General features: G+C 35.1%; 1 protein-coding gene across 1 annotated transcript in view; it reads right to left on the minus strand.

The window, feature by feature from the left end:
• The window catches only part of ATM (ATM serine/threonine kinase), a 140,030-nt gene that overhangs the window by 28,346 nt on the left and 95,951 nt on the right, over window positions 1-15,733 (minus strand). The window contains 13 exon segments of the mRNA XM_032640231.1: window positions 1,193-1,309; window positions 2,294-2,434; window positions 4,100-4,182; window positions 5,008-5,146; window positions 5,604-5,762; window positions 6,129-6,242; window positions 7,152-7,359; window positions 7,871-8,088; window positions 9,100-9,213; window positions 10,300-10,467; window positions 10,964-11,198; window positions 13,640-13,759; window positions 15,024-15,128. Of these exon segments, the coding sequence (XP_032496122.1) occupies window positions 1,193-1,309; window positions 2,294-2,434; window positions 4,100-4,182; window positions 5,008-5,146; window positions 5,604-5,762; window positions 6,129-6,242; window positions 7,152-7,359; window positions 7,871-8,088; window positions 9,100-9,213; window positions 10,300-10,467; window positions 10,964-11,198; window positions 13,640-13,759; window positions 15,024-15,128 (1,921 nt within the window).

Here is a 15,733-nt window from a genome sequence, read left to right on the forward strand (position 1 = left end):
CAGAGAAGAAAAGGAATCCAAATCAGAAAAGAAGAAGTAAAGCTGTCACTGTTTGCAGATGACATGATACTATACATAGAGAATCCTAAAGATGCTACCAGAAAACTACTAGAGCTAATCAATGAATTTGGTAAAGCAGCAGGATACAAAATTAATGCACAGAAATCTCTGTCATTCCTGTACACTAATGATGAAAAATCTGTAAGTGAAATCAAGAAAACACTCCCATTTACCATTGCAACAAAAAGAATAAAATATCTAGGAATAAACCTACCTAAGGAGACAAAAGACCTGTATGCAGAAAATTATAAGACACTGATGAAAGAAATTAAAGATGATACAAATAGATGGAGAGATATACCATGTTCCTGGATTGGAAGAATCAACATTGTGAAAATGACTCTACTACCCAAAGCAATCTACAGATTCAGTGCAATCCCTATCAAACTACCACTGGCATTTTTTACAGAACTAGAACAAAAAATTTCACAATTTGTATGGAAACACAAAGGACTCCGAATAGCTAAAGCAATCTTGAGAACGAAAAATGGAGCTGGAGGAATCAGGTTCCCTGACCTCAGACTATACTTCAAAGCTACAGTAATCAAGACATATGGTACTGGCACAAAAACAGAAAGATAGATCAATGGATCAGGATAGAAAGCCCAGAGATAAACCCAAACACGTATGGTCACCTTATCTTTGATAAAGGAGGCAGGAATGTACAGTGGAGAAAGGACAGCCTCTTCAATAGTGGTGCTGGGAAAACTGGACAGGTACATGTAAAAGTATGAGATTAGAACACTCCCTAACACCATAGACAAAAATAAGCTCAAAATGGATTAAAGACTTAAATGTAAGGCCAGAAACTATCAGACTCTTAGAGGAAAACATAGGCAGAACACTATGACATAATCACAGCAAGATCCTTTTTGACCCATCTCCTAGAGAAATGGAAATAAAAACAAAAATGAACAATGGGACCTAATGAAACTTAGAAGCTTTTGCACAGCAAAGGAAACCATAAACAAGACCAAAAGACAACCCTCAGAATGGGAGAAAATATTTGCAAATGAAGCAACTGACAAAGGATTAATCTCCAAAATTTACAGAAAACGCTTGCTGACCCCTGCCTGAATAATGGTGTCTTTTACATGTCCTTAATGAAGCAGCAGAAGTATAAACTAGTTACCTTATATGTACAGATAGTCAACTTCCTCTTCCTGGTTTCAGTATTTCTCTGCAGCAATGTATTACACATCTGGAAAACCTGCTGCATGACAGCATCTTGTCTCAGGTCATCGCGGCCCTTCAGAATAATCAAAACACAAATAACTAAGTGTAGTTCATTTTCTTTATTATAAAATTACACGAAGAGTCATCTGAGGACAGCCAAAGGGAACTTAGAAATCAATCCGAGGATTGTACTTCTCGTAATAATCTCTTAAATAATTAAGACCTAATACTATTCTTTCATTTAGAATAAGCTATACCACTGGGTAGGCAGACCAATTTAGAAATAAGAAGTTTCCCCCCGCTTGCTGCTGCTTTTGTAATTAAAATAATTGGAATCCCTCCACTTGAGGGCACACTGTAAAATACAAGTGTAGAGGAGCACTGTTGTTCCTCTACTACTTCCCAGCAAGGCCCAAAGAGCTTAAGAACAGAGTAAGGGAGGAATGCTGTTGTTTTCTGATACATTTAATAGCACTTAGCACAGTGCCAGACTCAGGATATTGAGGCAAGGGCCTTCAACTTGAAATATTCAAGAAAATAAGCTACACTCACCAAAAATTTTTTTTCCCATAACAAGCAGGTTGATTGTTAATCTCATCATGTCTGTACATGTTAAAAGTATTCTTTTACTTCAACCAACTATTATAATAAGGCTGGTCTTTCAGAGAGACAAAAAAATGAGGAAAAGCATTCTGCTTCTAGAAAACAATATATTTCTAGTTTATGTTTTCCTCACCTGTAATTATTCAGAATAAAAATAAAGACCCAGGGCTTCCCTGGTGGTGCAGTGGTTGAGTCCGCCTGCCGATGCAGGGGACACGGGTTCGTGCCCCGGCCCGGGAGGATCCCACATGCCTCGGAGTGTCTGGGCCTGTGGGCCATGGCCACTGGGCCTGCGCGTCCGGAGCCTGTGCTCCACAATGGGAGGGGCTGCAGCGGTGAGAGGCCCGCGTACCGCAAAAAACAATAAAAAAAATAAAGACCCAAAGTAGGAAGAAAATATCAACTAAAGTTTTCTATTTGACTTTTTTCATTAACAACAAAAGGAAAATCTCACCTTGACAAGCTGTCTCCTTTCCTTGCCATCAGAACCCAAACAATCTATTATTTTTGGTAAATTTAAACCTCCTGCTAAACGAAATTCTGCTTTAAATGACTGTATAGTCACCAGATTTCCATATTCCCCTGTGGGGTCCACCTAATAAAATGTATAAATATGACAATAGCTCAGATACACAATTTGCATTTAAAGAAAAATGAATTATAAATGACAATTTTAATATTAAACAGGAATGTATGACAATGTGCTGTTGGTTAAGAACTGAAGTGGTAACTTTATAAATGAAAGAAAGAAGATCTGACATTGGAAAGGCTTTAAAAACTGACATAGATAAAATTTACCTCCCTAAACATCTCTTAATAAAAGTAGGGCATACAAAGTTAGAATAGTGTTACTGAAAAACTACTGGAAAACCCTGGTTCAGGTCTTGCCACTGACCTGTATATGTTAAGTCATCTGTATAAATAAAGTCATCTCCTCACAAAAACAAGGTAAATTTTAGAAAAATATGGAGAGGAGTTTTCTTGGTTGTAATTGCTAAATCTGGCATTTTCAGGAAATATTCAGCTAAATAATTTGCTGATAGGTTAATCCACATGATGAAGCTACATTGCAAATCAAACAACTACAGATATTAAACACTAAACTACAAACTCAAAGGAGAGATTTTACAATGTAGTTAAAATGATCATTTTCTAAACTGTAACCTTTATCATTACATATATCCCTGGCAACATCGTACTTCTAACAATAAAAGACCATCAGGACATAGCTCAAAGTGTCATGTATATTGTCGTCAATTTAATACCGTAATACATCACAGTCAATACATTCTAATGCATACAGAATTTTAAAAACCAGTATAAAACAATTAGGGACTTTCTTGCTCAGTTAAAACTTAATTTTGGCATAAACACATGAAATCTTTCCTTCTTCTGGCCAATAAAAACAAGTCTATAGACTTCTTCATAGGAAAGATGAAAGCCGTAAAAATGAAGGCAAAAGAAAAGAAAGCAGGAGAGGCCTTTATGTATTTTAAGTCTTGGGCAAAGGGAATCCAATAAAGAAAAAAAACTATAGGCTGAGGACTTCCCTGTGGTCCAGTGGCTAAGAATCCACCTTCCAATGCAGGTGATGTGGGTTCAATCCTTGATTGGGGAACTAAGATCCCGCATGCCATGGGGCAACTAAGCCCGCACACTCTAGAGTCTGTGTGCCACAACTAGAGAGCCTGTGCACCGGGACTAGAGAGAAGCCCACACTCCACAATTAAGAGCCTGCGTGCCACGAGGAAAGATCCCACATGCCGCAACTAAGACCTGATGCAGCCAAATAAATAAATATTAAAAAGAAAAACAAAAAAACTATAGGTTGAAACAAGTGAAACTGCCAATATTTAACCAATTTTGACCGACAAAAAAAGGCTATTTCAAATGGTTTAACCTACTAAAGAGTAATTTAGCTTAATTAAAAAATCAGGGGCTTCCCTGGTGGCACAGTGGTCGAGGGTCTGCCTGCCAATGCAGGGGACACGGGTTCGAGCCCTGGTCTGGGAGGATCCCACGTGCCGCGGAGCAACTAGGCCCGTGAGCCACAATTACTGAGCTTGCACAGACATCTGGAGCCTGTGCTCCGCAACAAGAGAGGACGCGATAGTGAGAGGTCCGCGCACCGCGATGAAGACTGGCCCCCACTTGCCGCAACTAGAGAAAGCCCTCGCACAGAAACGAAGACCCAACACAGCCAAAAAATAAATAAATTAATTAATTAAAAAAATAATCAAAACAGTCAATGGTAGATTACCTTAATTTCCATAGTAGGAACAACAACATCTTCTAAATTTTTAAGTTTGATAATGGGCTGGTCTGCCGGAATACTTATGCCTTCTGTGTTTAAAATAAAGAGGTTTCAGTGACAACTGCAAATTGAGGAATAGTACTGAAGGTAAAGCAGGAGAATTCAGCAGGTACCATAAACCCAAACTGTGGCTAATCTGTGGTTCAGGCCCTGATTTAGAAATGAAGACCAAGGCTCAGGACACAATGCCACTCAGGGTCAGGGCATAACAATGGTTAACATGGCTTACAAATGAATTTGCAGGTTACCTGGCACTGGTAACTAGACCAGATTCACCTGAGGGGTCAAATTGAGCAACTTAAGGTAATTATATACAGTGTAAATAGCACATAATGTACTCCTGTCATATTACTATTAAATGTGACTAGAGGACATGACAATAGTCTTTGTTTGCTTAGAGAGGAACACTATGAGAAGCCTCATTCTTATTTTAAAATAATAAGAATTTAAATGTGAAGATATGATTCTGAACAGAAAAAAGAATACAATTATTAAAGTATGGGGAGAGAGATACAAATAACCAAATATTATAGCAGCTTATAATTATTTAAATAGACACAGCAAGAAGAATAATGGAGAAAATGATAAGGTCTTCCCATTTTTAAATCCTAGAGTGCAGTCACCTATTATCAGTTCCACAAAAAGATATTAAGTAAAAAAGTGACTGGAGGGGTGTTGAAGCTATTATACAAAAAATAAGTTTTGAATCATGTGTAAGTTGCAATCATCAGGACTTTCACATCTATAATTAATGTGTGTGAGTTGAACAGATTTACATTATTAAGCTCTATAATTAATACATCCCTACAGAGAATAACACAGCAAGGCAACACTCATTCTTTCAAACTGCATACTTCTCTGAGTCTTCCACTGAGTGGCATCTAAATTTGCTAGTATAATGTAAGCATCACAAAGTGCCTCAACACTTCTGACCATCTGAGGTCTCCTGCTTCTCATAGTACGTATTAGTTTGTTTGCAGCCTCGGTTCGATCCTATTAATAAAAACAAACAAAAAATATTACATAAGCAAATACCCAAGACTTAAACTTTTCAGAGTTATAATAACAAAAGGAAAAATAATTTATGCACAAAGCTAGACAATTGGAAGGACTATAATCCCTCAGAGACCAAGTCACCTTATTATGAATGAAATACATCAAAGATATAATAATCTCAAGAGTAAATGACTTGGGTGCCTTGTAAAATTTATTTTTTCTTTGCTCATTGCTCTGAGGAAAAAAGGTAAAAATACTTTTGGTATTTCTTATGCTTTGAGAAATATTCAGGAATTTTCAACCAATTTTAGGTAGCATCACAATAACAAAGGATTTACAATCTGAATACTGTCAAGAACACACACTCCTAGAATTCCTGAGACTTAAGAAAGGAATATTTTGGGGAAAAATGAATATTACAATTGAAAAAGGTATGCATGTTCAATCCAGATACCTCATCAAGCTGAGAGCTTTGTTTAGGTGCATTTTTAGTTATTCTACTCCTTCTTGCTGCCTCTGGTTTGGTCAAAAATTCATCTTTGTTTGCATTTGCTAAAGCCAGTATAATAAACAAAGTATGATGAGGGTGATCCATTGAAATTCTAGAGATGAGCTGTCATAAAATTAAGAACTGTTAGTTTTATGGAAACCAAAAAAAAAGAAAATCCATAACCTTTTAAATTTTGCTTAACATTAACATATGTGTTACTGTACTAGATGCTGCCGTGGGTGGACTGTGTGAGTATGGGTATGTATGAGAGAGAGACAGAAGTACATGAGGAATAAGAAAGAGAAAGAAATTGAGTAACTTATGTGGAGCATGAGAGGAGACAAAAGGGAATCTTTATTCTTGCCCTTATATAGCATAATAAATATGAGTGACTAAACTTTTTTTGTATTGCCACTTCCTGTAGTGGAACAGTAGTATATAATAATATAAAAGAAAAGCAACTGTGGTTTGATTTTCAGGTTTACTTACATTATTGAGGACTTCATGAAATCCTAGGCCTCCCATCATCTTAGTCCCCATTCTAGCAGCCAATTGGTACATAAGAGGCAAAAATTTATATGATGGAATCTTCATTCCATCTCTCTACCATTAAAAAGAACACAAAATTAAAAAAATGCATTTCAAATAGTCTCACAACTAAGCAAATAAATTATTCTAAGGAAATGCTCCTCTACTAGTGTAATCATCTAGCAGATATTAAATAAAATTTCACTAATCACATATTTTTACTTATCATTTATCTTAAAGTCTAGATTGATTCACTGGTAAGTCATAATATTTGAACCTAAATCAAACTGTATTCATAACTGGAATACTTGGCACTGCTCATATTCCAGTGAATCCAAGGAGAACAAATGTGGATCTAAGGACTATTGTAATCTTGACTCCTGAGAAGTCAGTGTGAATAACAGGGAGTAACTATTTTTCCCTACATGCTAAAAGTAACAGGATTTAATGTACACTAGTAGCAGAGGTTGGTTGTATCATTCTCTTCAGCCAGAAGAACCATTTTACTTCTAAGCTTCAAACTGATTGCCAATATATACCTTGCCAACATAACTTTAATATTAGGTGTCATCAATAAAACCTAAGATTTTCTAAATAAAAATTTACAAAATACTGCCACTTTGTTTTCTTAAAATCTTTTTTTCCATTTACAAAAATAATTTACCGTAAAAAATCCCAGAAAAGAATTAAAGCAGGGGAAAAATACCCCACCTGTGACCACATCATTTTTAATTGCTTTCTAAATCTCCCAGTCTAGCATTCTGAGTACTTTCCTATGGTGATTGCAAAGATATAGGAAAAGACTGACCTAAATTCTCTCATAGCCACATAAACCTACATCATTAGAGCTAATTAAGTACCTATGTGTAGAGCCCTGAACCAAGTGCCAAGGATACAAAGTATACAAAATCCATGACATTGAGGGGCTTATGTCTAAACTTTTAAAGCACAGGCTAGAATATTGGGTTGAAAAAGAAAACCTGCCTTCATCATGCCATTGACTTCAGAAACACCAGAATTTTCAAGCCAGAGGGAACAAAGACGGAATATCCACGTATCATGCCCTTCTCCACTTAATAAGCAATTGATGTAATTTTCAACTGCCTTACATAAGAAACGTTTACGATCTTCTTTCAATGCATGGAGTGCACATTCATCCAACTCCAGCTCTCGCTGAACCTTTACTGTGTACCTTACATTGGATAATTAAAGCAAAACACAAAAGCCATCAAATTTTATAGAACTACAACATCATATAAGATATACAAAGTAAATGAAAAATCTGGTGTCCACCTTAGGAGAAAAAGCAAAATTCTAAGAATTATAAGGGGAACAAACTTAGTTTTGTCTTAAAGTAAGTTTGTGCAACTCAAAAGCTATCTTAGGCAACCAAAGACAAAGTGGACTCTATCCAAGGTATTTCGTTAATGTTATTCTCTACTTACACTAAAATATATAGACCAAAAGCAGGTTTGAATAAAGGATTTAATGACATCAAAATAGGTAACTCCTATTTAATTTCAACACCTATCTCTTCTTCAACTATGATACCAACAAACAAACTAAAAAAAGCAAAACAAGAAGCTAACATCAATATACTTTACAATTAGCGTAGAACCAGAGCATGAATTCTTATCTGGTTCTCTATACCTGTATATATACTGTATATCTGTATATCTTGTCACTTGTAGACCCCTAGTTACCTGTTGGTCTGAATTTTATGTTCCCTAAGAAGGCCAACTTCCTCTTTAGCTCTTTTCAGGAGAGCTTGCTTGTTTTCAAATTCTGACGATTTCATGTAGTTTTCAATTCTTTGGTACTGAGTATCTGAGAACCGTGCTAATGATAGAAATGCCTTCATTTTTCCATTTCTGAGCCCATCATTGCTTTCTCCATCATAATTTCCAGCAACTTCCACTGCCTTCAAGAAAAAACAATACATTTATATTATATTTACAGGTACTAAATACATCTAAAGAATTATTCAGATCAAAGAAATATCCACACTAAAGTTTAATTTATATATATGTATATAAGCTAAATTATATGAAGTATGTATATAAGCTAAATTATATAAGCTAAATTATATAAATTATATGAAGTATAAGCTAAAGTATTTTCTCGACTTTGCAAAACAACTTTGACATGGCAGAAATAACCAAAATAGCTAATATTTGCAAAGAACAGTGCAAAAACAAAAAGCTCTATAAAATTTTAAAAAAATCATATTATGGGGGGCTTCCCTGGTGGCGCAGTGGTTGAGAGTCCACCTGCCGATGCAGGGGGACACGGGTTTGTGCCCTGGTCCGGGAGATCCCACATGCCACGGAGCGGCTGGGCCCGTGAGCCATGGTCGCTAAGCCTGCGCGTCGGAGCCTGTGCTCCGCAACGGGAGAGGCCACAACAGTGAGAGGTCCGTGTACCGCAAAAAAAAAAAAAAAAAAAAAAATCATATTATGCTTTTCATGTTCATTTATTTAGTGAAGTAGCTATTTCTAAAATTAGCTAAACTAAATAAGAGGGAGAAACAGGAAGGTCAAAAGCAGTAGTAGCACTGGAGTCCCAGTCCTACTTGTAGTGTTGGGCTACAAATGAATAATAAAGGTTGACTTGCATATTACTTAATCAGCTATTTTTACAAATAAGTAAGTGGAGAAATTATCAGAAACTTAGCTTAGAACCAGAGTAGTTTAAAGAGTAGCTGGTGATGGGGGTAAAGAGAAGACACATTTGGGCTTACTTTCCAAACATGCTCCTTCTTTTGTAACATTGTTTCATTCTGCCCTGAAGAGTATACAGAGCTACAACAGTAATAATATTTAGAAAAGTGAAGTCATACTTTTATTTGCATTTGAAATACATCTGATCCCAATAAAAAGATCAAATGTGTTCAAGCTAAACAACTCTCTTAAGGGCTGCTCAAAAATCTTACCTTTTCTAGATAGGTCTGCATGATGACTGCAGGATTTTCTAAGCAAGTTTCTGCTAACCAGGTGCCACAAACCCTCAGACATTCTGTGTATATTAGTTTTAGGTTGGGATCATTCTGTATATGAAAGCAAAATCTTAAAATGTAATTCATTATCATGACTATATAAAAGAATCTTCCACGTAGGGGGAAAAAAGCAGGTTAAAAATGTCTTTCCTCATTTGCTTTTACCTTACAACTATTTTAATAATTCCAAATATGTAGGTTTATAAAATAATCATTCTCTACTGTTTATTATTATTACTATTATCAGAGCAACTCACATTTATTGAGTACTTTCATATGCTAGGCATTTCTATGGGCTTTATGTATAGTAACTCATTTAATCCTTAAAAGAACCCTATGAAATAAGTACTATTGTTATCCTTAATTAGAAAACTACAACTGAGGTCAAAGAGAGTAGGTAACTCCCTGGAGTCCACATGGTTAAGCAATATTTAAACATCATATCATATGAGTTCCCAGGGCTTTGGTATAATGATGAATTCTCTAGTGATGGAGGATGTAATATAAGTTTCCATTATCCAAAAGTACAAAAAGTTGATATTCACCAAGTAGGTTTATGTCAGAGGGACATCTTTGTGTCCAAACCTTTAAAACACTTCATGATTCCTACAAATGCTGCTACTTTGCCCATCATATGCTGGAGATAGAGTTGAAGAAGCAACCAAGTTTACAATAACTAATATAGGTAATGTTAGATAAAATATTAGATGTTTTCAAGGTATTTGGATTAACAACCCAATTATTCCAACTTGCTTTTTTCTAAAAGTTTTGTTCTCTCATGCATTTCCTCTTCCATTTTTTTTGTCATTTCAAATTTATAGTATCTATTTCATCTTTGTTTCCCACATACTGTAGAAAGTTTAAAAAACTGAGGCTTATCACTGGGATAGATTAACTGACAACAAGATGGACTGATAGAAATGCTATAAATAGGAAAAATGAATACTTTCTAAACTTCTTTTACAAATATTAATTTTGAAGACTCCTTTTAACAATTTCTTGTTCATGGGTCAAAGCTTTAATAAAAGCTTTAATAAAATTGGTAATTACTTTAAATTTTATTTTAAATATTTTAATGCACAGTAATTTTTCTTATAACAGTAAAATACGAATTTGGCCAATAGAAAAAAAGTGAACCTCTGTACAACTGGCACCCAGCTTCTTGATCATTTGCTTGAGAATACTCAGGGCAAGACTCTGTTCCTTTTTTGCCCAGAATACTTGTGCTTCCTCCAGCTGCCACTCAGAGACTCCACAACTAGCTGAATTATATTGTTTAATTTGAAATATTGCCCTTTCAGGAAGCTGAAATGGAAATGACAAATAAGAATAAATACTTTTACTATTACTAATACTACCACTACTATTACTAATAAAAGCAGTTACTACCATTCACTGAGGACTTGACTATTTGCCAGGACTGTCTTAAGTGCATCTCTGATTGCCTTCCCCAGGCCCGATGTCAGCCTGTTTTTCTCTTTATATAAAGACATCTATCTAATTATGTGTGTTTATACACAGTATATAAAATTGCTGACTTGTTATAAATACAATGAGTAAGTTAGGTAGCTTCTCATTTTTTTAACCAGGCAATTGAGGTTTAGAGACGGTGAGTACCTTGTTCAAGGCTCAAACTCAGGTCTAATTCCAAAATGGGAAATCTTAAACAATTATGCTATACAATGTTTTAATAGCAATCTCTGTCTCTCAATGACATTTCTTTTTTACTTATGCTTCCTATTTTCTGGGTAATAAAAGGCAAGGTCAAGAGGTGAGATGACATAGTCTTAAATCTGATTACCTGAGTGTTCTTGAAAGTTCGGGCTAATACAGAGAGTTCTACAAGATGCTTGGTGAGAATATCCTTAAGACACTCTCTTTGCGAGTTTTCCATTTCCTTTTCCATCAAGATCTCCAAAATGACTGTGCGTAGAGCCATTATAGGCTCCTGAAAACTAAAATCACTGTCTTTGAGAAGCTGGGAATGTTTCCACCACTTAATGTATACTTCAGAGGGCTGCCTATCTGTTATTGATCTGAAAGCCGAATCACAGAATTCACGTAAGAGAAATGGAAAAAAAAAAAACAAAAAACCCTGCTAATATGCAGGTTCTGAAACTTAAGATATAATAAACACAAAGGAATTTTTTTTTTTTTAATTGACAAATACAGGCAGTGGGCCGGATTTGGCCTGCGGGCTATAGTTTACCTACCCTTGACCTGGTCCAACATTTTCTCTCTTTTTTTTTAACATCTTTATTGGAGTATAATTGCTTTACAATGTTGTGTTAGTTTCTGCTTTATAACAAAGTGAATCAGCTACACATATACATATATCCCCATACCTCCTCCCTCTTACGTCTCCCTCCCATCCTCCCTATCCCGCCCCTCTAGGTGGTCACAAAGCACCCCTGGGGGGGCAGGACACAAAGGAATTTTTGCAGTAACATGACTGGAACTTCTAAAATAATCCAAAATAAGGACCATAGTTTAGAAACCTACAATATGGTCAGACCTCTGAGGGTCAGTCAGCAGAGAACCCAACAGATGATGAACATTTAAAGATTTTTTCCTTTCTTTGTTTAAATTGAAGTATTGTTTATGTTAGTTTCAGGTATACAGCATAGTGATTTAATATTTTTATAGATGATACTTTCAAGATTTTCTTAAAAATACTCTTCAACCTCACAAAAAGCAACACTTCTAAACTAACATTCTTCTGAAATGAGAACACATTCATCAGGCCTGTCATTCAGAACATCTATACCTCTTGTCTAGCTCCAATGTTCCCTGTGGTAAAAAGGACAGTCAGCAAGGAAATGTAATAAACTCATTATCTACTGTGCCTGCCACGCACAGGGCATGACTCTATGCAAAATGGCAGCTGTTAAAGAAAGAACAATCCAATGAAGGAAATGCTGGCACCTGGTAAAGGTTTCATATACCAATACTATTTATTAAAGGAAGAGAAAACTCATATTGTACAATTAGTTTATATGAACAGAGTGCTTCCCAGATGTTCAAACTAAGCAATGCTGTCCAATCCTTTAGGCCTACTATATGAAGAGAAATTAAGATGAATCAAGGAGACTAAGATGATAAGGTGATGACTAGGAAATGAAAGCTCTTTTAGTTGCTTGATAAAGAAGGAAACAGTAACACAAATTCACAGGAACCAAAACTTTACTTCCTCCCAAAATGATCCTAGAGCAGCAGGTCTCAAATTTTCTAATCTCAGGAATGCTTTACACTCTTACAAATTATTGAAGACCCCCAAAGAGCTTTTGTTTATTGGATTATACCTATTAATATTTACCTTATTAGAAACTAAAACTGAGAAAAATCTAACATGTATTAATTTATTTTAAAATAACAATAGTAAATCCACTATGTATCATATATCATAAATAACATTTTTTATAAAAAAATAACTATCCTTCCCAAAACAAAACAAATTTAGTGAGAAGAGCACTGTTTCACATTTATGTAAACCTCTTTGATGTCTGGCTTAATGGAGACAGTTGAATTCTCATCTTTGCTTCTGCATTTGGTTTGCTGTGCTATGATGTTTGGCTGAAGTATATGAAGAAAATCTAGCTTCATACAGATACATAGTTGGAAAAGGGAGGAGTATTTTCATAGTCTTCAGATAATTGTGGCTATTCTCTGATACCTCACCAAAACTTCACTATACCTCATGAGAGAATGAGAGCAAAAACACCAGATAACATTTTGTAAGAACAGTTTTGATTTCATGAACTCCTGAATGGATCTTGGGAAAACCAGGATCTCTACACCACACTTTGCGAACTGCTGTCCTAGAGCATAGGTATTTGGTACCAGATCATCAAACTTTCCCTTTCTTCCTTATAACTCCCTAGCAGAGAAAGATCCAGGAACACTGGAAAGTAAGATCACTTCCTTTTCACCATTATAAGAGGCAATCGCCCCTAAACACTCCATATTCATTAACATTGACTGTTTACTAAGAATTGGTCACCAAGAAAAAGCACTGGGGATACAAAGGATTCAAGAATAAATAAGCCCTATTTTTAGGGAGCTTCTAGTACAGCATGGCAGAGTATACATAAAATGACACTAATGCAATGTGATACTAAAACAGAATGGAGTATAATGTGCTATGGTAAAATGTGCTATGGTAAAATGGAGTATAATGTGCTATGGTAAAAAACATGAGGAAACAATTTCATCTAGGGTTGAACAGGGAGAAAGTTGTAAAGAGAAAAACATAATAAGTTAAATGTTAAAAACCTGAATTTTTACAATGAATATTTTTGAAAATGTTTATTTTAACAAGATCACAGTTCATTAGGTTAATTTACTTATATCTTGATAAAAGATATTGAAATAAACCTATGGCTGATCTCTATACAGTTTTTATTTTTTAAAGTCCCTATTAAAGTCCCTATAACAGAAAGGTTATACTTTGGAATACACAGTCATTTCAATCACATACCTTGAGAAAAGCTCCCCAATGTTTTCAAGCTCTCCGATGGCCTGCAATCTGCTAAGTGTAGGGTAGAGGGAATACACAGACTCAAGACTGCCCTTACACAACTCTTCCACTTCTTTAACTCTAGTGGCAGAAAAGACAAGACACTTAAAAACTAAGAAGAGGTTTGCAGGAAGATAAAAGTTGGCTTCCCATTATAGGCCTTGGTGTGGATCTAATAATACTAACACTCACAAGCACAAGCATAAGGTAGTGGAAACAAAGTAAGCCTTGGAATCGTACAGACCTAATCTAAATCCCAGTTTTGCCAGTAATAGCTGAATAACTTTGGGCACATTACTGGATTCCTCTGAACCCAGTTTTTTCACTTCCAGTTGAAAATTAAAGAATACATACGGAAAAAGCCTAACAAAGTGGCCACCACATGATAAGCACTTAAATGGTAGCAAGTATTACTTCTGTAATAAAGTACAGGATTTATTAGATCACAAATACTGTTAAACAAAAAATGTGTTACATTTGTTTAGCCTGCTAGAGTTAAGTTCTTTGCTGTGCATTATCTCATTTGTACCTCATAACAAGCCTTTAAGAATTGACCATTAGTCACCATTTTATAAAAAGGATACTAAACGTTAAAAGAGGTAAATGCCACATAACTACTAGAGGAGCAAAGATTAAAATTCTCAGTACACTGGTCCTGGAAGAAAACAAAGGAATGGGAAACAAGACCTTCTTCAGTGTTCTGCGTAAATAATTGATCAGGGCTCCCAAAGGGAATTTTATTTTTAAAGGTAGAATATATTTGTACCACATAAGCAAAGAAAAAGTTATTACATAAGAAAAAAATAACAATACTTTATGTAAGTACCTAACATATGAGCATGCTCTTACATTTAAAACAAAAACTTAAAACGTAACATTGGTTATATATATATAAACATTTGTGTGTATATATATGTGTACATATACATATCAAGTGTGTATTAAAGACTTCTTTTGTACAAAATTTAAAATATGAAGTACAGAACACAATTATTAAGACAAGAATACTCATAATTCTTATGAAAACATGCTTGCAAAAGATAAAATTCATCTGAGCACTCATTTCTCAGATATGTAAAAGCTACGAAATTCTTAATTGTTGAATATTTCCTCCCACTTTTGCACTACTTTGAGTTTCAACACTGACTAGTATGAATTATTAATTACACAAGGGAATTTTTTTAAAGAAGGGAAAGGGAATGACAAGGAAACAACCTGACCACAGCCACCAGGTCTTACTCCTTCACCAGTGCAAATCCTTGTGTTGAAATTATTCTTCAAGTTTTCAGAAAAGAAGCCATGACATTAAATATTAAAATACAGTAACTCTTTCTTTTTATAATACCTGGCATATTTGAGACTTTCATAAAAAGTGGAGAATTCCCCATCTCTTAGAGACTGCAGAGCATTATACAATGATTCATGGTAACTGGTTCCTTCTATTCCTTTGCTGTGAAATAATTTTAAAAATAAAAGAAAAAGACATTTAAAAACAGAGACTCCTAAGATATGTATGCATAAACAGCTTCACCAAAAGGCAAAATTTTAAACTAAAATTAAGATATCTCCATTTAAAAAAATGCATTTCTAGAAAACTTGGTAAGAATTACAAAGAATTTTGTGGATCATTTAAATTCTTCAAGCAGAAAAAAGTGAATTTCTCAGATATTTTTCCTGGCTCTAAACATGTTATATTCTCATTTATTTATTTGATGAACACCTACTACGTGCCTGGCACTAGTCACCAGGTTCTAGATGCAGGGAATCCATTAGTGGACAAGTCAGATCAGGTCCCCATTCTCATGGAGTTTATGTTCTGGTTTGCAGATGGACAATAAATAAGAAAAATACCACACAGTGACAAAGGACATGCAGGAAAGTAAAATAGGGTAACAAAACAGAATGACTGGGTGGCTATTTTAGAATGGACAGTCAGAAAAGATGTATCTGAATATGTCACATTATTAAACTACAGTCTGAACGACAAGTAGCCACCTTCATGGTAACAGGGGAAAAAGAAGATATAAAAACAGCCTGGCTTGATGGAAAAAAACA

This window comes from Phocoena sinus, chromosome 8 (assembly GCF_008692025.1).
Source record: "Phocoena sinus isolate mPhoSin1 chromosome 8, mPhoSin1.pri, whole genome shotgun sequence".
Taxonomy (NCBI): Eukaryota; Metazoa; Chordata; class Mammalia; order Artiodactyla; family Phocoenidae; genus Phocoena; species Phocoena sinus.